At 41.0% G+C, this 26,181-nt stretch overlaps 1 protein-coding gene across 9 annotated transcripts; it reads left to right on the top strand.

Annotated features, from left to right (window-relative positions):
* Window positions 1–189: 189 nt before the first annotated feature.
* XRCC6 (X-ray repair cross complementing 6) lies at window positions 190–24,970 on the top strand. 9 transcript variants are annotated; one of them, XM_081311421.1, is made up of 15 exons: window positions 518–571; window positions 837–923; window positions 4,585–4,697; window positions 9,444–9,582; window positions 9,823–10,077; window positions 10,963–11,146; window positions 13,482–13,668; window positions 15,593–15,761; window positions 16,679–16,840; window positions 18,696–18,825; window positions 21,059–21,159; window positions 22,530–22,643; window positions 23,877–23,936; window positions 24,079–24,132; window positions 24,578–24,709. In XM_081311421.1, exons 1-14 carry the CDS (start codon window positions 544–546, stop codon window positions 24,084–24,086), a joined length of 1,737 nt encoding a protein of 578 aa, XP_081167547.1. In that variant the 5' UTR covers window positions 518–543; the 3' UTR covers window positions 24,087–24,132; window positions 24,578–24,709. The 9 variants fall into 9 exon arrangements, with proteins under 9 accessions (XP_081167543.1, XP_081167544.1, XP_081167542.1 ...); XM_081311417.1 differs by lacking the exons at window positions 518–571; window positions 23,877–23,936; window positions 24,079–24,132 and adding an exon at window positions 190–244 and having other exon boundaries at window positions 24,578–24,970; XM_081311418.1 differs by lacking the exons at window positions 518–571; window positions 23,877–23,936; window positions 24,079–24,132 and adding an exon at window positions 212–244 and having other exon boundaries at window positions 834–923; window positions 24,578–24,970.
* Window positions 24,971–26,181: the final 1,211 nt, after the last annotated feature.

Here is a 26,181-nt window from a genome sequence, read left to right on the forward strand (position 1 = left end):
CATGTGCGTACCGTCTTGATTGGCGCCGGGGGCGGGGCTTAAAGGGGCGGGGCTTCCGGCAGCATTGGCTTTACGTAGAGACCTTCATGGAAGCGGGGTTGTGGAAGTGGGCGTGTCAACATGACGGGAAGAAGGGCGCGCTGTGCGTGATGACGTATAAGGCGTTGATTGGGGGAGCGAACGGAAGTTAGAGCGTACGTGCTGCCCGCCTTTTGTAAAAGTTTCTCTCTTCTTTCCTGCAAAGGTAGGTGGAGGTGCTCTGAGGGTGTTTCCTGCCGGTCTGGGCTGTCCTCGCCCAGTTTCATCCAGTCTCGAGCGCCCCTCTAGCCTTGCGGTGGGGCAGCGCCCACCGCCAGCGTGCAAACCTGAGGGTAGAGACAGCCTCTGGACTCCCCTTCTCCGCGGGAGGCGGCATCCGGCCTCGGAGGCCTGCGGGCGTTGGAAATCTCATTAGGCGTGTCTGGCAGAGGGGTTGGGGAAGATTTAGGGGCGGAACGGGGTCGTGTGGATCTGCTAGGTAACTGAGTAACCACCGCAGTCCAAATGTGGAGCAGGAGGCGGGACCTCAAAGGTGTGCCCCACGCACGGATCTGAGCTGTTGCCACTGGCCCTAAAGCGTCCGTAAGGGATAGCTAAGGTGAAGCTGCTGGTGGAATGCCCTCCTTGTCCATTTCCCTCTGCATCCCAACGAATGAGAGCTCTCGAGCCAGGGATCCATCCTCCACATTATTAACTAGTAACTCCGAGCTTTTAGAACAGCTCTCAAAAGAGCCTAAAACTCGATATTTTTTCTTTAAATTTTCTTGTTACTGATCTAAACTCATTTCACTTAGCAGAAACAATTATGTCAGGGTGGGAGTCTTACTACAAAACCGAGGGCGATGAAGAGGAGGAAGAACCAGAGGAAAGCCCGGTAGCAGGTGGTAAGTGACTTTACCATGTAATACCTTTCTTCATGTGGAAAAACGGACCTTCCCTGCCTTGTCTCCTGCAAGGACGTTGCCTTCTGATGGCCCACCGTTTTATTCCCAAATAATCCGAAATAACTTTCTCCCTTTGAGCTTTGCAGAGCTACCGTAGGCTCTCCTTTATTCTGGTTTTACTCTATGAGACATCTCTAGTTTTAAATTTTTGCTGGGCACTGGTAAATTGATACCTTTTGAGCTCCAGTAAATGACCCTATTCATGGGATCTTTTGTTATCTTACATGACTCAGGTAAGACCCTTTCTCACCTGAGAAAGGAGTTTTATTTATCTCAGAACCTCAGTGTAAAAATACCTTCACCCTGAAAGGGTAAAGTTTCTAAGCTGGAAAGTTTGAATTAAAATGTAAAAGATTAGGTATTATTAAGTTCCTCTGTTACACCCAGATTCCTGAGGTAGTTAAGACAACGCCCTACTGGCCATTCAGCCTAGGGCCCTTGCAGTTTGTCACAGGGCCCGAACCAATCAGTTTGAATGTGTACCCAGTTTAGAAGTGACCAATCACCCCTGCCCAGCCTGTTCCCGCCAATGAATGGACTAATCATGTATCAGAGTTGTTGTTCAATTTTCCCGCGCCTCATGATGATTTGTTCTGATGTATGCAAAGCCCCCCACTCTCTCCAAAAAGTGTACTTAAGCTCTGCTTGACCTCTGCTCTGGGCTCTGGGCTGCTCTCCCTTCTTGAGTGAGCACAGAGCCCTAGCGTGCTAGAACGGATCCCTAATAAATCCCCCTTGCCGTTGCATGGAGCTAGTCTCGTGTGGTCTCTTTCTCCGACGCTTCGCCGGACCCTTACAACCCTACAGTAACTTACACTAATGGAAGAGTAAACATTAGCAATGCAGGTTTCAAAAGAGTGATTCCTTCATGGTAACTCCCAGGTTTGGGAGTATCTGTGTGTGTTCAAGCAACACAATATTATTCAAGTAGTGTATGCAAGCAAAACAGTAACACATAGGGCCAAGGAAGATAAATAAAGGGTACATGTAATCCACTAGTTAATTTAATTCCTGGATAGAAAATTTTAGTATTTTATTAAAAAAAACCTGTAATCTGTGTACCCATCATCATACCACAACCAACCACTACCATAGTTTTGACTTTTTGTTTGTTTGTGTGTTTTTTAGACAAGGTCTTGCTTTGTTGCCTAGGCATGCCTTGAATTATTAGACTCAAGCCATTTTCCTTCTCAGCCTCCTTAGTAGCTGGGTCCATAGGCCTAATTCACCATGCCCCATCTCTTTGGCAATTTGAATATCTCCTTTATGCATCTTCCAATCTATTTATTCTATATATACATACATGCAAATTTTTATTCATATCTGATTTTTATATTATTGTAATCATAGTATACATACATTTTCTCACTTTACATCAGTCTTCTTCCAAAAAAAATTTTAAGCGTAAAATTTTATGCTTAAAATTTTTTGTTCTGCCTTTTTACTTGTTGTATTATAGCTATATCTTTCCATGTTTTAACACATATACTTAGTTGTTATAACCTACTTGTTTAGTGGTCCTGGGGTTGAACCTTTAGGTGCTTTACTACTGAGTTATATCCCAGGTGCTTTTTATTTTTATTTAGGGTACCAAGAATTGAACTCAGGGGCACTCGGCCACTGAGCCATATCCCCAGCACTATTTTGTAATTTATTTAGAGGCAGCTGTTGGCTGAGGCGGGCTTTGAACTTGAGATCCTCCCATCTCAGTCTCTAGAGCCCCTGGGATTACAGGTGTGCACCACTGCAACCGGTTTATTTTTTTTTATTTCTTATTTTGAGACCAGGTCTCACTGAGTTGCTGAGGGTCTTGCTCAGTTGCTTGCAATCCTCTTGCCTCATAACTCACTTAAAATATATTAGAATTTATTAATTGATTCAATTTCCTGTTGGACATTTTAGTTATTTTTCAATTTCTTTAATAAACAAAATCATATTATGGGCTGAGGAGGTGGCTCAAACGGTAGCGCACTTGCCTAGCATGCGCAGGGAGCTGGGTTCTATCCTCAGCACCACATAAAAATAAAATAAAGATGTTGTGTCCACCAAGAACTAAAAAATTAAAAAAAAAATCATAGTAAATTCATTTTTTCAATTTTTTTTCATTTTTTTCCCCAAGGATGGGGATTGAACCCAGGGCTTCAGGCATGCCAGACAGCATTCTACCACTGAGCCACATCCCCAGCCCAATGTTAGAGTAAATTTTGTATATGAGTTTTTCCTTTTTTTTTTCAATATTTTTTTAGTTGTTGACCTTTATTTTATTTATTTATCTATGTGCTGAGAATCAAACCCAGTGCTTCACACATGCTAGACAAGCCCTCTACCACTGAGCTATAAACCCAGCCCCTGTTTTTCTTTATCTTAATAAGATAGATTGCTAAAAGGTAGAATTTATCAGATCAAGGTAGAACTTTTGTTTAAGGCTTTTGACACACATTTTGTTCTCCAAAAGTGGCTAATTAAATTTATTGTATTAAGCAGCAGCAATGTCAAAAGGGAAGATAATTAGACAAATACCTTTTTATGCAAAAAAAAAAAAGAAAGAAAACATCACTGTTGGGCATGGTGGCACACACCTGTAATCCCAGTAACTTGGGAGGTTGAGGCAGGAAGATTGAAAGTTCAAGACCAGCCTCAGCAATGTAGCAAGGCTATAATTAACTTAGGGAGAACCTGTCTCAAAAAAAAAAAAAAAGGAGTCATGCACAGTGACACTTGTAATCCTAGTGATTTTGGGAGTCTGAGGGAGGAGTATTGCAAGTTCAAAGCCAGCCTCAGTAACTTTGTGAGTCCCTGTCTCAAAATTAAGAAAAAGGGCTAGAGATGTTGCTCAGTGGTTAAGCACCTCTACTGTCATATATATAAAAAAAGGAACCACTTAAAAAAATAAGCACATCACTTATGATATAGTCATGCTGAAACCTGAATCTGATTAAACCACTCTAGGTCCCTAGGAAGGACAACAGAGTACACCCAAAGATGTAGATGTTACTCTAGACCAAAAGAATGCAATCAGCAAAATCCGGAATATGGAATAGTATATGTGACAAAGCATTCTGGTTATTTAGAAAATAAATTATAAGGAAAAATAGACTGTTTCAGTTTTATTTATTTATTTATTTTTTTAATAGAAAGTCAAACTAACGTTTAGGGACGCACACTTAGATGATAAAACTATAATGAAAAATTAAGGAAGTAATTATCAACAGTAAGGATCATGGTTACTTTGTGGGGAGGTGGGCATTGTAATTAGGAGGGAATATATGAAGGACTTTTGGGGTGACCAATAGGACTGATTTTCCTGACATTGATGATTTTTTAAAATTTTATTTATTCATTTTAGGTTTTTTATGAATCTTTATTTTTTATTTATATATGGTGCTGAGAATTGAACCCAGTGCCTCACACATTGGAGGCAAGTACTTTACCACTGAGCCACAACCCCGGCCCTTGATTGTTATTTTAAAGATGTTCACCTTATAATAATTCATTAGGTTATACTTTTGCTTTAAGGACTTCTCTGTATTTGTTTCATATTAATGATAAACTTAAATATGAGTACAAGGGTAAATGTTCCTTCCATTTATTTTCCCCATAGGAGAACATAAATATTCAGGAAGAGATAGTTTGATTTTTTTGGTTGATGCCTCCAGGGCCATGTTTGAATCTCAGGGTGAAGATGAATTGACTCCTTTTGATATGAGCATCCAGGTAAGTCTTCCTTTTTTTTTTTTTTTTTTTTTTTTTTTTCTTATTTTTTTAGTTGTAGGTAGACACAATGCCTTATTATTTATTTATTTTTTTGTGTGGTGCTGAGTATCGGACCCAGTGCCTCATTCATGCTAGGTGAGCACCCTACTACTGAGCCACAACCCCAGCCCCATATCTTCCTGTTTTGTTTTGTTTGGATATTGGTGATTGAACCCAGGGACACTTTACTGCTGAGCTACATCCCCAGGCGTTTTAAATTTTTTTTATTTTGAGACAGGATCTTGCTAAGTTGCTTAGGGCATTGCTAAATTGCTGAAGCTGGCCTTGAACTTGCCGTCCTCCTGCCTTGGTCTCCCAAGTTATTGGGATTACAGGTGTGTGCCATCATGCCTGGCAAGACTACCTTTTGTTTGATCCAAAAAAAAATAGCAAAAAAGTATGATATCACTTGCAAAAACATGAACTCTTTGAAAAGTTTGTGGATGTTAAATAGCAATTAGCGTATATTTGCAGCCAAAAAACAAAAAAAGGTACCAGTGTTGGAGATGAGTCTCATTCTATTCTAGGTTTGAACTTGGGGCTCTAGGAATACATTGTTCCCACCTTTTGTATTAGCCCTGATAGGATTATAAATATAGGATTATAAAGTGCCACAGTCTGGCTGGGCAAAATAAGGGGGGGGGAGCAACTTGTGAAGGTTGAAACAGCGGGAGCCCCTTTATTGCAAGACAGTAGAGGTATTTATTCCCAACTGATTACACACGGCTTAACTTAATTAACATCATCTAGATACAGCAGTCAGTCATTAAGGAATCCTCATCATCTTAATGGCTCGCTGGCGTTACTTCACAAACCACTCCTCCTGGCAAAGTGCCAGGCGCCATCTTGACTTGATTGGTTCTCAACAATAAAGGAAGAAGGAAAGTACTGGCAATTATGGTGTGAAGAAGAGTCCTTTTGGGCTGTAGACGTAGTTCAGTGGTAGAGTATGCACAAGGCCATGGGTTGGATCCTCAGTACTACCAAACAAACAAACTAACCTGTCAAGTGATGTTTGGTAGTTGAATACTACTTGCTGAAAACTGTTACTATAGCAACAAGACAACCCCAATCTTAACATGGGATAAGGACTTGAGTAGCCATTTCTCCAGAGCTATACAGGTGGCTAATAAGCACAAGAAAAATGTTTGACAGCTTTATTTTATTTATTTTTTATTTTATTTATTTATTTTTTTTTAAAGAGAGAGTGAAAGAGGGGAGAGAGAGAGAGAATTTTTAATATTTATTTTTCAGTTCTCGGCGGACACAACATCTTTGTTGGTATGTGGTGCTGAGGATCGAACCCAGGCCGCACGCATGCCAGGCAAGTGCACTACCGCTTGAGCCACATCCCCAGCCCTGTTTGACAGCTTTAGTCATTAGGGAATGCGAATCCAAACCACAGTGAGATACCTCTTTATACCCACTAGTATGGCTGTAATTATAGAAAGAAAGAAAGAGAGAGAGGGAGGGAGGAGAGAGAGAGAGAGAGAGAAAGAAAGAAAGGAAATAAGAGTAGCCAGGCTTATAATCCCAGCCTCCGGAGAATCATGAGTTCAGGGACAGCCTGGGCAACTTAGGGAAAATTTTTTTTTTTTTTTTTTTTTTTTTAATAAAAGGGCTGGGGATGGGCTGTGGCTGTGGCTCAATGGTAGAGTGCTCAACTGGCACACTAAGGCACTGGGTTTCATTCTCAGTACTACATAAAAATAAATGTACTGTGTCCATCTACAACTAAAGAAAAATATTTTTAAAAAAAAGGTGAGGACTGGGGATGTAGCTCAGTGGTAGAGCCCTCCTGGGTTCAACTGCAGTACCATACCAAAAAAAAAAAGAATTTTGAAATTTTTGGGATGTAACTCAGTGATAGAGCACTTGCCTAGCATGTGCAAGGCCCTGGTCCAAACCTCAGAATTGGCGGGGGGAAACCAAAAAAGAATTTGCATTTCCAGGAACTTGTTGATGTTACTGAATCGGAGGCCACAGTTTGAGGAGAGATGCTTTAATGTTTTTTGGGATTACAGATCTCTTTGAGGATATTATGAAAGCTATGTACCTTCTCTCCCAGAAAGATAGCACTCATCATTCTACATGTAATTGCAAAGGGTTCATGGAACACTTTAAGCCCAAAGAGCACAAAAGAAAAGGTAGTGTTAGGTTCCAAATAGATGAGGGATTCACCAATAAGCACTATATATATATACACACACATTTATTTTTATTTTTATTTTTATTTTTTATTTTTGAGAGAGAGAGAATTTTTTAATATTTATTTTTAAGTTTTTGGTGGACACAACATCTTTATTTTATTTTTATGTGGTGCTGAGGATCGAACCCAGCGCCCTGTGCATGCCAGGTAAGCACGTTACCGCTTGAGCCACATCCTCAGCCCAATGTATATATTTTAAAAAAATTTTTTTAATTGTCAATGGACTTTATTTATTTATATGTGGTGCTGAGAATTGAACCCAGTGTCTGACACATTAGTATATGTGTTGAAAAAGCAGACACAGTTTTTTTTTTTTTTTTTTTTTTTTTTTTTTTTTTTTTTAATTTTTTTAGGTTTTGCTGTACAGGGAATTGAACCCAGGGCCTCATGGCACTCCACCACTGAGCTACATCCCAGCTCACCCCTCCCCTCAACCCCTCACTTTTTTTTTTTTTTTTTTAGATAGGGTCTATGTCCAGGCTGGCCTCTAACTTGCAATCCTCCTGCCTCAAGTTTCTTGGTAGCTGAGATTATAGGCATGTGCTACCATGCCCAGCTTGTTTTGTGTTTTTAATTATTAGAATCTAAAAGGAGTTTTTACCAAATTCTTCTAAAAACTTGTAGACTACTGAACAAATAGATTAAAATATTTATAGAAGTAACTACTTGCCATGCAGGTTATTGTCAGTGACTAGCCATAATGTAAGTTTTGAATGTAAGCATAGTCTTGCTTTAGAGGAAGGCCAATTAGAGGCTCAGGCAGGACATGGAGGGGGTCACCATGATTGGTTTATTCAGCTTTGCAGATTCAGAAACAGTTTTATCAGTGCCCCAGAATTAAACAGGTCCAAGGTGGACCAACTCTTCTAGGACCTTGTCTACCAGATGCTGATGTTAGTTCATATGGGGGACAGACTTTTCCTGTGACTGAAACACTGATGGCTGTAATTGTGTAATTTTATTTCAAAGTGTACTTTTTGTAGTTATTGATTTGTTTTGGGGTCAGATACATTTATTGTTAATTTAAGCTTTGTAATGACATATGTAAACTGTTTTTTTTTTATTGTTGGTTGTTCAAAACATTACATAGTTCTTAATATACCATATTTCACAGATTGATTCAAGTGGGTTATGAACTCCCATTTTTACCCCGTATACAGATTGCTGTGTCACATCAGTTACATTTCCATTGATTTACAAATTGCCTTTCTAGTGACTGATGTATTCTGCTGTCTATCCCATTCTCCACTGTCCCCCCTCCCCTCCCCTCCCCTCCCCTTTTCTCTCTCCACCCCCTCTACTATAAATCGTTTCTTCCACTTATATAATTTTTCTCCTACCCCTCCTTTGCTCTTATATGTAATTGTGTATAACCCTGAGGCTCACCTTCCAATTCCATGCAATTTCCCTTCTCTCTCCCTTTCCCTCCCGCCTATCCTCCCTGTGTAAACTGTTTCTTGGTGTCAGAATACTTTAGAAAAGATCACGTGACCTGTTAGACTCAGTGACATCAGTGGGATGCACCTCTGATCTTCTGAATCCATTATTGGGCTTTTAAGATTTTATTTTTTAGTTGTGGTTGGACACAATACTTTTATTTTATTTTAAATATTTATTTTTTAGTTGTAGTTGGACACAATACCTTTATTTGTTTTTTTACGTGGTGCTGAGGATCGAACCCAGGGTGCGCACATGCGAGTGCTCTACCACTGAGCCACAACCCCAGCCCAATACCTTTATTTATTTGTTTATTTTTATGTGGTGCTGAGGATCGAACCCAGGGCCTCACACGTGCTAGGCAGGTGCTCTACTGCTGAGCCACATCTCCAGCCCCATAATTCTCTGTTTTTTTTTTAGTAGGGACTGCTTTGTGGTTTTTTTTTTTTTAAAAACCTTTATTTTATTTTATTTTTTTAGTTGTAGTAGGACACAGTACCTTTATTTAATTTATTTATTTTTATGTGGTGCCGAGGATCAAACCCAGAGCGTCACACATGCTAGGTGAGTGCTCTACTGCTAAGCCCCAACCCTAGACCCCTTGTTTTATTTGTTTTTATGTGGTGCTGAGGATTTAACCCAGTGCCTCACATGTGTGAGGTAAACACTATTTGAGTGTACTCTATGAGCCACAACCCCCCACCCCGCCCCTCCACACCCCTCCCCCCGCTTTTATTTTATTTTATTTTTTGCATTGATGGGATTTGAACCTGGGCCTCATGCATGCCAAGCAATTACTCTGCTGAGCCCACTGAGCTATACTCCATACCTAGGGACTACTTATAAGTCTGTTATATCCATATAGCACTTTGTGTTTGTTATAAATTGATGTATATGCCCATCACTCTCTGGTTTAGGAACTTCCTGAAAGTAGGGGTTATGTCTTATACTGCTATGTAAAAAATTCAGCTAGGACATGTTAAGTATCTATTATATGCCAGGAACTTATAGAACTTAAATTTAATGGTAAGTAAATATTCATTGAATTTTAATTTTTTCAGTGTGTCCAGAGTGTATATGCCAGTAAGATCATAAGCAGTGATCGAGATCTCTTGGCAGTGGTATTCTATGGTACCAAGAAAGACAAAAATTCAGTGAATTTCAAAAATATTTACGTCTTACAAGAGTTGGATAATCCAGGTCAGTAATGTTCTAAGCTCAGTGTTTCCCTTACGTGAGAATGTCACTACCCTGAACAAAGAGGGGTATGAAGGAGGAAGCAGGTTCCATCTTGTCAAGGAGTCTGCTTTCCTACAAGCGGTCTTTGTGGTAAACAGCTGTGGAGTGAGAAAGGAACCCTGGCCCTTCTGTTACCCTGTGGTGAAGGTGGCCACTGACTCTTCTGGTTTTTCTGTCCATTTGATTCTTTGATTTAATCAGGTGCAAAACGAATGCTGGAGCTTGACCAGTTTAAGGGGCAGCAGGGAAAAAAACATTTTCAAGATCTAATTGGCCATGGATCTGACTACTCATTGAGTGAAGTGCTGTGGGTCTGTGCCAACCTCTTTAGCAATGTCCAGTTCAAGATGAGTCATAAGAGGATCATGCTGTTCACCAATGAAGATGACCCCCATGGCAATGACAGTGCCAAAGCCAGCCGGGCCAGGACCAAAGCTGGCGATCTTCGTGACACAGGTGGGCATTTTTCTTATTCTTTTAAATTGGCTCAAGCATTTGCTTTTCACCATCCAGAGTCAAATGAAAGAATAATATGAAGCCAGGGGAAGACACCTGTGTAACATTAACACTGAAAATGGCCACGCCAGAGAGATGTGGTGGCACATGTCCTCAATCCCAGCTGTTCTAGTTCTACAGGCTGAGGTGGGAGGATCACTTGAGCACATGAGTATGAGGCCAGTCTGATCAACATAGTGGACCCAGTCTCAAAAAAAGAATAAAGAAAATGACCTTACTACACTGTCTGAAGGACTTTAGAGCCCTTGAGCTTGCCACCAGGGCAAGCTTATCTTGACTTTTTTTTTCTTTTAACTGAGGTTTGAACCCAGGTGTGTTCTACCACTGAGCTACATCTCCAGCCCTTAATTTTTATTTCTTTTGAGGCAGAGTCTTGCTGGGTTGCCATGGATGTCTTCAAACTTGAAATTCTCGTGGCTCAGCCTCCTGAGTGGCTGGGATTACAGGCTTGGGCCACCATATCCTGCACTTGTCTTGATTTTAACACTACCTTGAATGAGGTTATTTGAATAAGTTGTCTCAAGTAAATATAACAGCTAATTTATTTAGCCACTTTCTAATTCCTGAAATTGTTAAAATCAATCTAATTTGGTGGGGGCCGCTTTTAAAAGCGTTTGAATTTATCTGAAAAGAATCTTCAAGTTGGACATGGTGGTGCATGCCTGTAGTCCCAGCTACTCCAAAGGGTGAGGCAGAAGATTGCTTGAGTCCAGGAATCTGGGGCCAGCCTGGGCAACATAGTGAGATCCCCTTCTCTTTAAAAAAAAAAAAAATTCAAATTTTCTAAATATTCTTTTTTCTTCCTCATTTTTGTCTGTGTACCAGGAATCTTCCTTGACTTGATGCACCTGAAGAAACGTGGGGGCTTTGATATATCCTTGTTCTACAGAGATATCATCAGCATAGCAGAGGATGAGGATCTCGGGGTTCACTTTGAGGAATCAAGCAAGTTGGAAGACCTATTGAGGAAGGTTCGTGCCAAGGAGACCAGGAAGCGAGTGCTGTCCAGGTGAGCACGAAGCCAGGGTTGCTGCCCCCAGGTCCCCAAGCAAATCACCAGTAATGTGTTGCTTTTTTTTTTTTTAAAGAGAGTGAGAGAGGGGAGAGAGAGAGAGAGATTAATATTTATTTTTAGTTCTCGGCGGACACAACATCTTTGTTGGTATGTGGTGCTGAGGATCGAACCCGGGCCGCACGCATGCCAGGCGAGCGCGCTACCGCTTGAGCCACATCCCCAGCCCAGTAATGTGTTGCTTTGACATCCCTGGGCTGTGCTGTTGTCTTGCTGTGTTGTTGTCTTGCTGTGTTTTTTCAGAATATCAGCTTCATGAAGGATAGCACTGTCTGATTGCTTCTCCAGAAGAGCACAGTCCTCCATTTCCTTGTGGCCTAAGTGAATCCTCAGCTGTACTCACTAATACACTCTTTGCTTTCTTCTGTGTTGGTGATGATAGTAACACCCAACTCATTAGATTATTTTGAGAAATAAATGGAAAACAAAATGTATCAAACAGGTTATATGGAGCAAAACCTCAATAAATGTTTGTTATCATCATTGTTAAAAGTGTATATTCTAGAGGCTGAGGCAGGAGTATCCCAAGTTTGAGGCCAGCCTCAGCAATATAGCAAGACCTTATCTTAAAACAAAAAAAAAACAAAAAAGAGGCTAGAGTTGTGGCTCAGCGGTAGAGCACTCACCTAGCACGTGCAAGGCACTGGGTTCAATCCTCAGCACCACAGAAAAATAAATAAAATAAAGATATGGTGTTCAACTACAACTTAAAAAAAAATCATTAAAAAAATAAAAAGGACTGAGGATGTAGCTCAGTGGTAAAGCATCCCTTGGTTCAAACCTCAGTACCACAGACACAAACAAAAAAAAATTGTCTTAATTTATCAGTCATGGTGGCCCATGCCTATAATCCTAACTGCTCATAGGCTGGGGCAGGAGGATCTCAAGTTTGAGGCTAGCTGAGCAACTTAGCAAAACTCTGTCTCAAAGGAAAACATAAAAAGGGCTGGAGCTGTAGCTCAGTGGTTGAGTGCTTGTCTAGCATGCACAAGGCCCTGGGTTGAATCCTCAGTACCAAAAGACAACAAAAATGTATTATTCTGATTTCTTGTAAACTTGAGTCCAATAGGAACCAGACTGTTAGATTGTCTTCTTTCGAAGAGTCTTCATATTAATGCTAAGGGCTTCTCAGTGTTTCTTCCTAAGGAGAATGCCTCTTTTGTTTGCTTTTTGTTTTTTGCAGTGCTGGAAATGGAACCCAGGGTCATGTGTATGTTAGGCAGGTGTTCTTCCACTGAAGCTACCTGCCGCTGCCCCAAGCTTCCTTTTAGACTGGCTTCTCAATATAGGACATAACACTTGGTAATTTTTGAGAGTTTACTGACTTTTTTTTTTTTTTTTTTTTTGAGTGTTGGGGATCAAACTCAGGGTCCTGTGCATGCTAGGGACATATTCTATTACTGAGTTACATCCCTGTTTCCAATAGTAAATTCTTTATCATTATTCTAAGTAGTTAATATACTTTGAAACTAACTTTTGTGGTGGACATTGAGATGATATTATAGCAAATTCCATTGTATTATTATTATTTTTTTTTAAGAGAGAGAGAATTTTTTTTAATATTTATTTTTTAGTTTTCGGCGGACACAACATCTTTGTTTGTATGTAGTGCTGAGGATTGAACCCGGGCCGCACGCATGCCAGGCGAGTGCACTACTGCTTGAGCCACATCTCCAGCCCTCCACTGTATTATTAAAATGCATTTAGAACTTGCTTAGGGTTACTGTGGTGAATAAAGCAAATTGAAATTTAAATGTCTTGAAGGAATTGCAGATGGGAAAATACATAATTTTTTTTTTGATACTGGGTATTGAACCCAGGGGTGTTTTACCACTTTACCCCTGAGCTACATCCTAACCTGTTTTTTAAAATTTTTTATTTGGAAAAGAGTCTTTCTAAGTTGGTTAGGGTCTCACTAAGTTTCTGAGGCTGAACCAGATGTGGTGGCTCATGCCTGTAATTCCAGTGGCTCGGGAGACTGAGGCAGGAGGATCACAGATTTGAAGTCAGCCTCAGAAAGAGGCTGTAAGCAACCTAGTGAGACCCTGTCCCAAAATAAAAAATAAATCGAGTTGGGGATGTGACCCAGTGGTTAAGCCCTGTAGAGTTCAATCCCTGGAACAAAAAAAAAAAAAAAAGAAAGAAGTTGCTGAGTCTGGCTTGAAATTGCAATCCTCCTGCCCTAGCCTCCTAAACTGCCAGGATTATAGGCATGGGCTACCATGCCTGGTTTTATACAGTCTTTGAGTCCATGCTTTCATTTTTCTCTCAGGTTAAAGTTTAAGCTCAACAAGGATATAGCACTCACTGTAGGCATTTATAACTTGGTCCAGAAGGCTAACAAGCCTTTTCCAATAAGGCTCTATCGGGAAACAAATGAACCAGTGAAAATCAAGACCCGGACATTTAATGTAAATACAGGCAGTTTGCTCCTGCCTAGTGATACCAAGAGATCTCAGGTATGTAGATGTGCTTTCTTACCAAATTTTCTCCTGTTGAAGAGTTAACAGGGAGGGAAGACAGTAATTAGCCTAACCAGTTAAATTATTTCCATGTGTGTGTCTTTGTATTTAAGATATTGGGGCTGGGGTTGTAACTCAATGGTAGAGCTCTTGTCTCACAGGCGTGAGGCCCTGGGTTCAATCCTCAGCATCACATAAAAATAAATAAACAAAATAAAGGTATTGTGTACAACTAAAAAATAAATTTATTTTTTTAAAAGATATTGTGTCCATCTACAACTAAAAAAATATTTTAAAAAAGATATTAAGAATCAGGGCTGGGCGCTGGGGTTGTGGCTCAGCGGTAGAATACTCACCTAGAACATGCGGGGCCCTCAGCACCACATAAAAATAAAATAAAGGTATTGTGTCCAACTACAACTGAAATAAAATATTAAAAAAAAAAAAAAGAAACAGGGCTGAGGATGTAGTTCAGTGTTAGAGCTTTTGCCTAACACGTGCCAGGCCCTGAGTTCAATCCCTAACACTGTAAAAAAGAAAAGAAAAAGACAAGAGATATTACACTTTGGAACTATGGCATATGAATCAGTGAGATCCTGAGAGCTAGGGAGTTAAGCAGCCCCAGTATTGGTAAGAAGTGGCAGTGGAAGCTTCGGCTCTTGACCACTCAGCACATGCTGCACTAACAGTCTAATTCCCTGATAAAGTACAATGGCAAAAAGTGTTTCCTAGTTAACTAGGGAGACGAGAAATTAGTGACATGTTACATTTGAGGTGGACTTTTTTAAAGAGAATTTCTTTTTGCTAGACTATTATAACATTTCCCTTACTTTGAAATGACACACATCTGCCTTTCTGAACCTGAACTAGAGTACAAAACATTGTCCTTCCTCGTCTTCTCACCTATATTCAATCTATAGAAGGATTTGACATTGAAAATTAAAATTGAATGAGTCATCCTTTTTTTTTTTTTTAATCAAGCTAAATGTGTGTGTGCACGTGCACTCATGTGTCTGCCTTCCACATTGAGACCTAACCTGGTACCTTTATGTGTCAGGAATGGGGCTGAGAGCTCAATACATGTTAAGTAAGGGAAGGAATAAATACCTGAAGAATATGGCCTTTGGCATTGGAAAGATCTGGGTTTAAAGCCCAATGCAGTTGTATAACCTGGAATGTTACCCAACCATTGAGCTTTAGTTTACTCATTGGTTGAACAATTTGCAGTGTTGGGTGGAACTAAGGTTTCTTAAATGCTAGGCAAGTGCTATACCACTGAGCTAAATCCATAGCCCTTGTTCAGTTGTTTTAATTTTTTGGAGGTACTGGGGATTGAATTCAGGGGCACTCAACCATCGAGTCACATCCCCAGCCGTATTTTGTATTTTTTTTTTTTTTTAAGAGAGAGTGAGAGAGGAGAGAGAGGATTTTTAATATTTATTTTTTAGTTCTCGGTGGACACAACATCTTTGTTGGTATGTGGTGCTGAGGATCGAACCCGGGCCGCACGCATGCCAGGCGAGCGCACTACCGCTTGAGCCACATCCCCAGCCCCCGTATTTTGTATTTAATTTAGAGACAGGGTCTCACTGAGTTGCTTAGTGCCTCACATTTGCTGAGGCTGGCTTTGAAATCATGATCCTCCTGCCCTTAGCCTCCCAAGCCACTGGGATTACAGATGTGTGCCATTGTGTCTGGCCCTTGCTTAGTTTTTCACATTTACTTCCTGGGATTGTTACAGAACATAAATTAGATGACAAACCAAAGTACCTGGCAGTCACTCAGTAAATACTAATTCCCTGTTGTAAGAAGAGATGCACTGGTAAGCCATCTTCTTGCTTAAAGAGAGCTGACTTTAACTTGTTAGTGTCCTGTGCACCAGTTTGCATTTTCATGTAGCCTCTATGCTGCTTTCCTGTAGACCTATGGGAGTCGTCAGATTGTACTAGAGAAAGAGGAAACGGAAGAGCTGAAGCGGTTTGATGAGCCAGGTTTGATTCTCCTTGGCTTTAAGCCCTTGCTAATGCTGAAGAAGCACCATTACCTGCGGCCCTCCCTGTTCGTTTACCCTGAGGAGTCCCTGGTAAACGGTAAGTAGCATAGGCCAAGAATAAATGAAGGACTCTTGACACAGGACAAGTTTATTGAGCTGCATTTTCTGAACGGGTACTGCTTGGATACTGTATAGGAGATGTTAATGGGATATTTTGGAAGTGTTTTATGTTCAAATTTTGGATATCTAGGACTAAACAAAGTTAAAGAGATTTTTTTTCAGGACCCTTAGTATATTGACATGTATTGTGAAAATCCAGGAGGGGCTATGAAATTGAAGATTTTTAAAACATTTTCCTGTGGAATTATTTGAGGCATCAGACAAGAGAGCAAAAAAACTCAAAAGCTCCCACAGCCTTTTCTCTGTTAGTGGCCATTAAAGATGATGTGGCTAGGCATAGTGACACATTCCTGTAATCCCAGCAACTTGGGAGGCTGAGGCAGGAGGATCACGAGTTCAAGGCCAGCCTCAGCAAAAGGAAGACGCTAAGCAACTCAGGGAGACCCTGTCTCTAAAGAAAATACAAAATAGGCTGGGGATGTGGCTTAGTGGTTGAGTGCCCCTGAGGTCAATCCTTGGTACCCCACCCCATCAAAAAAAAGGAAAAAAAAAAAAAAGAAGATGTGAACTCTGCCATTATATGTATTGGTTCTTTCCAGACCTCTGTTCCTTTGTTCAGTAGGAACCCCCCAACCCTCCCACCCCCAGTTTGGACCTGATTAAGTTTTCCTTAGTGTTTGGAGCTCATGTTGTTAGCCTAATGTCAGTAAAGTGAACTGACCTTAATAATTCACACTCCTGAAGAGCGTGTTTGAGGATTCTAACCCCGATTCTTTTCCTTTCTGTGCCTTTGTTGCCCCCCACATTTCCTTCATCTCTTGCTCCCACACCCTTTACCTATGGAAATATCTTTAAAGAAAATGGAAGAGAAATCGTGAGACCTTTGTTTTCTAGGGAGCTCAACCCTGTTTAGTGCTCTGCTTACCAAGTGTCTGGAGAAGGCGGTCTTAGCAGTATGCAGATACACACCCCGCAAGAACACCCCTCCTTATTTTGTGGCTTTGGTGCCACAGGAAGAAGAGCTAGATGACCAGAAAATTCAAGTGACTCCTCCAGGTACGTAACAGATTTCCAGGGCTCCTGAACTTTGCCCATCTTTGGAATACCTCCTGAGGTCCTGATTCAGGCCTGCTGAATCAGTTCCCAGGAAAAAGGCCTGGGAAACAGGTATTTTTAAGTTTCTTAGGTGAACGATGTGCAACCAGGTGAGGCCACTACATACAGTTTGGTTGAACAGTGCACAGTATGTCTGGCTGTTCATGGCTGGTCCATAGTTAGGGTTGAGAATTGTCTACATTTGGACTATTTGCAGGTTACTGACAGAAGTTCAAGGCCTCACTGCTGACACCTTTTCTTTATTGAAAGCCGTGTTTGTTACCCCTTGTAATGCTTAATGTTTGATTTATCTCCTATATATTCACCGTGGTGGTGGAAAGAACATGGATTTTGAAGTCAGGCTTGACTTTGTCCTTTGCTTGAAAGTCTGAAAGTTTGTTTCCTTTATTTCAGATCCATGTCTGCCACTTGTTAGCTAGCTAACATGGCAGATAGCTTAAGCTTTTTATTTATATTCTTTATCTTAGAGATGGGAATTCTGGAACATCTTTCCCTTAAGATTGTTTTAGCTCTGAGATAAGTTACTACTATGTAAGTTCCAGGGCTGAGAGATGTAGTTCCATGTAGAGTTACTGGCCAGCGTGCATGAGGCCCTGCACCATGATGGTGCTGGTGATGGTGGTGGTAATGGTGGTAATGGTGGTGGTGATGATGATGTGAAGTGCCTAGCACAAAGTAGTTGGCCCATGGTAGTCTACCTTCTCTAGCCATGTGGATAAAATTAACTTTATAAAGTAATTATTAGATATATTTTTAATCCTGGTTATCAGAATACTCAGTTTTAAGCTATTATCTCTCAACTCCAAATTCACCCTGTTAGGGTTTGTGCTCCTAAGGCTGAGATTGTTCAAACCCAGGTAGCTCTCAGGCTGTGTCAATGGTAGCTGCTAGAGGGAGGTCAGAGGGCAAGTGAAGGAAAGAGACTTATTTCTTCTTGTGGGCTCAATGCTGTCAGCATTGCCAGCAAGGATCCTTCATCTGGGGGCAATTCATTATAGTATCTAGATTTTTCAATCCTTCTAGAACCAGCCAGTAACTCTACCAAGATCACCCTAATAATCTTTATCCCTCATTTATTTATTTATTTATTTATTTATTTATTTTTAAATTGTTGGTCGTTCAAAACATTACATAGTTCTTAATATATTTCACAGTTTGATTCAAGTGGGTTATGAACTCCCATTTTTACCCTGTATACAGATTGCTGTATCACATCAGTTACACTTCCATTGATTTACATATTGCCATACTAGTGTCTGTTGTATTCTGCTGTCTATCCTATTCTCTACTATCCCCCCACTTTTTTATTTTTAACCAGGTGTTGGAGGGTAGAGAGAAAAAGGAAAGACATTGAAGCTCAGAGGAGCTGGAAGTTAGCCCTCAGTGGGGAGGCACTCTAGCTGGTTCTAGATATATCAGAAAAACTGGAGAGGGACTGAGGATGTAGCCTAGAGGTAGAATGCATGTTCAGCATTCTTGGGTTCTGTTGCTAGCACCAAGAAAAAAAAGATGGGGACTGGTGCCAGGTACCTCTGCTGCCAGGTACAGAGTTTTTCCTTGCTGGGGCAATATAGACAGGAGCAGTGAATATATAGGAAGGGATATCTCTCTTGCCTTCTGTTCTTCCTCTGGAGTCAGAGCATCCTAGGCAACCAGGTGTCAGCTGGTAAAGGAGAAATGAGATTTGCAGGGCCTTAGTCACAGTATTGCAGGACATAGAGGTTGAATTTGGAACTGAGACAGACAGCTACAAAACAAATTTCAGAAAACCTACCTCCTTTTTTTTTTTTTTTAGGCTTTCAGCTTGTCTTCCTACCTTATGCTGATGATAAACGGAAAGTGCCTTTTACTGAAAAAGTCATGGCCAACCCTGAACAGATAGACAAGATGAAAGCCATTGTTCAGAAGCTGCGCTTCAAATACAGGTGAGCACTCAGCAGTCTTGACCTTCTTCTGGAGGACCTTCTGAGTTGAGTCAACAGAAATTCAAGGTAGCCAGGCATGGCAGCACCTGCCTATAATCTAGCCACTCACCAGACTGAGTCAGGAAGATCACAAGTTTGAGGCCAGCCTGGGCAACTTAGTGAAAGCCCCCATTTCAAAATAAAATTTTTAAAATGTTGGGGCTGGGCACATAGCTCAGTGGTAGAGCACTTACCTAGCATTCTCAAGTCCCTGGGTTCTATCTCTAGTACCAAGAGACCAAAAAAAAAAAAAAAGAAAGAAAGAAAGAAAGAAAAAAGTTCAAGTTAGGCATAGGCCATGAGAATATGATTTTATCCTTTTTAGTTAACTGGTAAATTGTGACTTCTTGTTGAGAACTTGTAAAAAGCTACATCGAGAATGGAAGTTCTAATCATACTGAAGACACTGGGAGTGTGCTTGTAGACTTAGAAAGTCAGATTAGTTGGTTGAACAAGTTCAAAAACTAGCAGTAGGGGAAGATTCTTAGTTGGTTTTCTCCTTGATTATGTTTGTTGTCACCCAGTGAGAAATTGTTACAGGCTTTAAAGAATAATTATGTAATTTAAATAATTTTCTTTTACGCACATGATAGACCATCTTTTAAAAGCTTGCATGTTGTAACACCACACATAATATTTTTCACATCTTTTTTTTTTTTTTTTTAATATTTATTATTTTTTAGTTTAGTTAGACACATTATCTTTATTTCATTCTTATGTGGTGCTGAGGATCGAACCCAGGACCTCACATGTGCTAGGCGAGCGCTCTACCGCTGAGCCACAATCCCAGCCCCTCACATCTTTGTTTTTTATTATTTTTTTGCGGCGGGTACTGGAGATTGAACCTAGGGGCGCTTAACCATTGAGCCATATCCCTAGCCCTATTTTGTATTTCATTTACACAGGGTCTCACCGAGTTGCTTAACACCCCACTTTTGCTGAGCCATTGGGATTACAGGCATGTACCACTGCACCTGGCACACCTTTATATTTTTTTAATATTTATTTTATTATGGTAAGAACACTTAACATGAGAGTACCTTCTTAACAGATTTCCATTTGGCATTATTAACTATAGGTACAATGTTGTTCAGATCTGCATTTTTGTTCTAGCAGATCTCTAGTACTTATTTTCCTTGCATAATGGAAACTTATACATGTTAATTAGAAATTCTCAACTTTCCCTGCCTTTACCCCTAGCAAATGCCATTCAGCTCTCTGCTTCTATGAGTTTGACTATTTTAGATACTTCATTTAAGTAGGCAATATTTGTCCTTCTGTGATACTGGGTTACTTCCCTTAGCACTGTGTCCTCAAGATTCTTGCATGCATTGCTGGGGATTGAACCCATGGTTTTGTGCATACTTGGCAAATGGTCTACCACTGAGTCCCAGCCACAGCTGTACTCTTTCTTTTGTTATTCATATGAACCTTGAAAGCTTGGATTTGTTTTCATTTTATAGATGAAGAAACAGGGTTACACCAGGCATGATGGTACATACCTGTAGTGCTAGCACTCAGGAAACTAAGGCAGGAGGATTGTTTGAGCCCAGGAGTTGAAGACAGTGAGACCTGTCTGGAGGAGGTGAGAAAGGAAAGAAAAAGATAAAGAAACTGAGACTTATAAGGGCAAAACATCTTGCTAGGACTCACCCAACTAGAAAGAGATGGAGCCCATTCAGCTTTACAACTGTCTAGATTCACACCCTCTTTTTAAATTTTTTAGCTATATTTTTGTGTATGTGTGGTGCTGATGATCGAACCCAGTGCCTCATGCGTGCTAGGCGAGCACTCTACCACTGAGCCACAATCCCAGCCCTAGATTCATGTCCTCTTTACCCCCATTCCACTGCTACTGCATACAGGAAGAAAGTACACTCAGGATTCTGAATCTCCCTCTCCCCACCATCCGTCCTTTGTCTTTCCTCTGTATTTACACAGCCCTACCTCTTCTTGTTCTGGTTCTGGCCATGGTGTCCAGTGACAGGGAGCAGGTTCGCTTTGAAGTTAACTTTTGGATCTCTAGCATTAGATAAAATCAGCGAGAGAAGTTGGTTTGTGACAGGATTCCCAAATATTTTACTTGGAGTGTTTTTTCAGATGGATTTCTTTAATTTTATTATTTGGTTTCATTTTTAAAATGTTTAACTTGTTATGTTTTGATTTGTTAATGTTATTCTCATTGTTTTAACAGAAGTGACAGCTTTGAAAACCCAGTACTGCAGCAGCACTTCAGGAATCTGGAGGCCTTAGCTTTGGATTTGATGGAGCCTGAACAGGCAGTAGATCTGACATGTAAGAATGTTGGACTGACTCAAGAAGTCGTTTTTACTGGAGGCCTTCTTTTTGATTTCTCTCTGATCTAGTAATGTGGATGCATTGCCTAACTCTCTAGAGACTGAACACCATCATCTAGGCTATCTGCTTGAGAGATTTTTCTAGACCTGATTAGAATGCCGGGAATGATTCTGCAGTGAGACTAGGAGAGAGTGCCAGGCTCCTGAAACCTGCTTCTGAACTAGGCCACCTCATGCCTGCATGTTGGTGGAAGTTAAATAACATATTTATCAAGTGCCTACCATGTCCCTGAACTGTTGTCCTATGTGTTGACTCATTTAATATTTGTAAGTATGAGGTAGGGCCTTTAGTTGTCCTGATTTTACAGAGAAGGGAGTGTTTTGCCCCATGTGCAGATACTTAATTGTGAGTGGTGCTTCCAGGCTCAGAACCCAGTGACTCCTGCCTGAGCCTGTGCACTGCCCTCTGTGCTACTGCCTCTCCATCAGACTGCATGCTCTGCCATGAGAAAAGCCAACTTATTACCAGCTTTGCCTTGGCTTTCCAAGTGGGGCTTCTCTGACCTTGCTGTAGTCCCCTTCTGATTGTGATTCTCTTACCTATCTGTAAGAGGACCCAGGAAGTTTAGTGGCACAAGTAAATAACCACAGGAAGCAGATTGGATTTAATGAAGATTCGTACAAGGGTTAGAAAGATGAGAACAACTGGCTGGGCCACTCAGCTTCCATGTTATTCATGGTCTTCTATACCAGGCACAAGTTTGTCATGACTGTAGCCACATCTGGCAGAAGAGAAACACTTGAGTTAAGCAGCCCTTCTTTTCCTGTAAGGCCTTAGGCAATAAGAAGTATAGTCATCTTTCCATATCCTTGGGTTTCTCATACGTTGATTTAGCCAATCATGGATCAGAAATATTTGCAAAAAATTGCTTCTGTGTTGAACATGGATGTGTCATTTTCCCTTAAATAACACAGTAAAACAACAATGTATTTATGTAGCATTTCCATTATATCAGGTATTATAAGTAATCTGGAGATGTTTCAAAGTATACATGAAGATGTGTGTAGGTTATATGCACATACTACAGCATTTTAAATAAGGGATGTGAGCATCTGAGGGTTTTGGCTATCTGCATGGGTCCTGAACCATCTCCAATGGATACCACAGGACACCGAACTTGGAAAATGCTGGCAGGACTTTATTGAGTGTTTTCGTGTCCAGGTCAGCTGCTTTGAAGCAGGCCCTTCCCCTCACCCTTCATCCCAGCAGTTAGGTGCTCTCTCCTCTCTTCTCCTAGAGTTACAACTGGACAGGACACTGGGGTACAATACTCACCTGGCCACTCTTCTGTATTTTCATTTTTCTAGTGCCCAAGGTTGAAGCAATGAATAAAAGACTGGGCTCCCTGGTAGATGAGTTTAAGGAACTCGTCTACCCACCAGATTACAATCCTGAGGATAAAGTTAGCAAGCGAAAACAAGGTAAGGAACTGGCTGTGGACATGCATGGACCATGTTGTCTTCACGGTCTTATCACAGAGGGAGGGTAATAGCCTTTCAGAAATTTTTAAACCAGCTAGGCATCATGGCACATGCTTGTAATGCCAGCTACATGGAAGGCTGGGGCAGGAGGATTGCAAGTTCAAGGCCAGCCTCAGCAACTTAGTGAGACCCTATCTCTAGATAGATGGGACTGGGGATGTAGCTCGGTGGTAGAGTGCTTGCCTAATGTGTGAGGTTCTGGGTTCCATCCCTAATACTGCAGAAATTTGTCCCCTGCCGGGCACGGTGACACACACCTGTAATCCCAGCTGCTCAGGAGGCTGAGATAGGAGGATCATGAGTTCAAAGCCAGCCTCAGCAAAAGTGAGATGCTAAGCAACTCAAACCCTGTCTCTAAATAAAATAAAAAATAGGGCTGGGGATGTGGCCCAGTGGCCGAGTACTCCCGAGTTCCATCCCTGATACCCACCCCCCAAAAAAAAATTATCTCCTGAAAAAGTGATACATTGATACCAAACCCAAGAAGGGATCATGTTTTTGTATAATCTCACCAATTCTGGACTTTATAACTTTTAAGATATTTATACAAAAATTGGTAAAGATACAATCAGAGATATGAAAAATTGTGCTCTAAATGCATAATAAGAATTGTAATGCATTCCGTGTCTCATATAAATTTAAAAAATTAACTATAAAAAATTGGTAAAGAGAAAATTATGTCCTGATTGTTTTGTAATTCTGCAGATATGAGTGAGATGTAGCTTTTTTTTTTTTTTTTTTTTTGGTTGTAGATGGACACAATACCTTTATTTTATTTACTTACTTTTTTGTGGTGCTGAGGATAGAACCCAGTGCCTCACATGTGCTAGGCAAGCGCTCTACCACTGAGCTATAACCCCTGCCCGAGATATAATTTCATTGGACTGGTTTTTTTTAAATGTGTACTTCCTGTTCTTGGCATTTACCATTTTTTCTATTGGACTACCCTTTTTCTTACCTGGGAATCCAACATTTTCCTACTATGAGGCTCACGTTTATGGAACCGGCACCTGGTGCACAGTCACCATTTTGGAATAGTTGTCTTAGATTGTAATCTTTTGGGCTCTCTTGGTCAACTAAAGCCAGACTTGGGCATTGTTTACCTGACAAATGAGGAAAGGGCGCCACAAAAGGGTAGGTGGTTGCCATGGTGCTTTCTCCCTTTTGCATTAGGAGTGACTCCTGTAGTGCCCTGGGAACCCACTGGCAGAGCTCCTCACATGCTGACCGTGGGTTAGTGACGATGTACTTGTCTGCATGTTTGTCTCGATCAGCCTGCGTGTTATCACCTGGTGCCTTGAAACTTAGTGTTTGTAAATACTTCCCCATTTACAAACACTTTTTCTTTTTTTTTTTTGTGATGCTGGAGGGTCAGAGCCTTGAACTTGCTGAGAAAGCACCCTACCACTGAGCTATGTCCCTAGCTGCTGTAAGTGCTTTTTTTTTTAGTTGTAGTTGGACACAATACCTTTGTTTTATTTATTTATTTTTATGTGGTACTGAGGATCGAACCCAGGGCCTCACACATGCAAGGCATTGCTTTACCACTGAGCCGCAACCCCAGCCCCCTGTAAGTGCTTTTTGAAGGAAAAATGGGAAGCAACTATTTGCTCACCCAGAGTAATTGTTTTGGGTAAACTCGTGATATTCATACTGCTGGAAACTCCCTTCTAGGTATTAGTTACATTTTTTATTATATCAATAAATAAAGGTGTCTTGTCAAGATACCTGTCTTCCCCCACATACTGTAGGTAGGCATCATAGCTTTATGAAAAATGGTTCACTGTAGCCTAAATCCTAAGGGGCCCCATTATGTGCAGCTGGGATGCCACTGGTAGCACATTTAGTTCTTCTCTCCTGACCCTTTTCTCCAGATGATGGAGTTTCTGGAAGTAAAAAGCCCAAAATGGAGGTATCTGAAGAGGAGCTGAAGGCCCACATTGCCAAGGGGACGCTGGGCAAGCTCACGGTGCCCATGCTGAAGGAGGCCTGCAGGGTGCATGGGCTGAAGGGTGGGCTGAAGAAGCAGGAGCTGCTGGCTGCTCTCACTGAGCACTTCCAGAAGGACTGATGCTGACCACACACCCTCCCCGTGGCGAAGTTGTCTGCTTTTGTTCTCACCAAGTTAAAGGTGTTTTTCCTGAGCTGGGAGGAGTTGCCTTGCAGAAGCTGAGGACTTTACATTTGAAACTTGTTGGCACAGAGACCACATGGCTCTCTCACTTGGCTTATGCCTTACTCTATGTGAATAAAGAACCTTGACTTTGTACTGTGTACTGCTCTTTAGAGTGAAGGAGAAAGGTATGTCTGCCTTGCATCCAGAGAGCACTGGCCATCAGCTCTGAGCTTAATTTTCTCTCCTACTGAGAACACACATCATGATGGAAACAGAAACCAAAAACAGAAGGGATGGGGAAGGATGTCACAGTCCTGGTCATATAAACATACAGGTGCTTCAGGAATGACAAGCCTTAGCAAGATTCACTCTCCCCATCCCTGTCCTCCCACTTGTTTTCCTTCAAACATGCTGTATACTAAGGTCTAAAAATCAGATTTCAGAAGCAATGAGAGTAACATTTTAAATTTTGGTATCATTTGCTTCATGAGTAAATAGCAACTTCCTCAGATTGCGTTCCTCTGAATATGCTATTAAAGTTTGAAGACATAAATTTTCTGTTTTCCTCAGAATTAGTTCCAGTATATGAGAAATTAAGAGTTATTTTTCAGAGGAGCATGGGAAGTTCAAGTTGAGAAGTCTAGAGTTAGGAGAACAGGAAGAAGAGGGAAATGTCTCTCTATTCTTCCTCCCCATCCCTCTATCTTCCTGGTGACTTTTCTGCTCTCTGATGCTCCTGCTTTTGAAGAATTAGCCTGAGGTGCCATCCCAGTTGGTGGCCATATCTGTAATCCCAGCTACTCAAGGAGGGAAAGCAATGTAAGGGTTTGTATCCTCTGAAGAGGGCTTGAGATTCAGAGTTTGTAGCTTCTGTGCTGGATCTACAGACCTAGAAAGAAGGAGTATGTCGGAGGGCTAGTTTCCTGCTATAAAATCTACAGCCTTGGATTATCTGCTCTGAAGTTTGTACATTTTTAAACCTATATTTGGTTTTTGTGTTTGAAAAGAGGTGTTATGGATTGTAGCTCAGCTTGCCTAGCACATGTGAGCACTGGGTTTGATCCTCAGCACCACATACAAATAAATAAAGGTATGGTGTCCATTTACAACTAAAAATATTTTTTAAAAAGAGATATTACATTCTTTTGGCATTTCTTTCCTTGGCAAGTCAGCAAATCATTGGAGAGGAAAGATTTTTCCAATTAGAAAGTGCTTAGTACCTGCTGATTCTTATTGTTGAGAAATTGGGCCATTCTCGTTAAATGTAGCTTGCTTGGAAGCTCTGGATTCTGGAGAGGGCCAGTCTACAAAGACAGTCATCTGCAAGTGAGAGGGTAAGAAAGTGCCATCATTGCACCCTTG

Source organism: Spermophilus citellus, assembly GCF_964194105.1.
Source record: "Spermophilus citellus genome assembly, chromosome: 10".
Taxonomy (NCBI): domain Eukaryota; kingdom Metazoa; phylum Chordata; class Mammalia; order Rodentia; family Sciuridae; genus Spermophilus; species Spermophilus citellus.

Coding starts and splice junctions, on each gene's coding strand:
- XRCC6 (XM_081311415.1), top strand. CDS start 544: ATGTGGAGCAGGAGGCGGGACCTCAAAG. Junction 18,826..21,058: donor AAGCTGCGCTTCAAATACAG/GTGAGCACTCAG, acceptor TTGTTTTAACAG/AAGTGACAGCTTTGAAAACC. Junction 21,160..22,529: donor ACAGGCAGTAGATCTGACAT/GTAAGAATGTTG, acceptor TCATTTTTCTAG/TGCCCAAGGTTGAAGCAATG.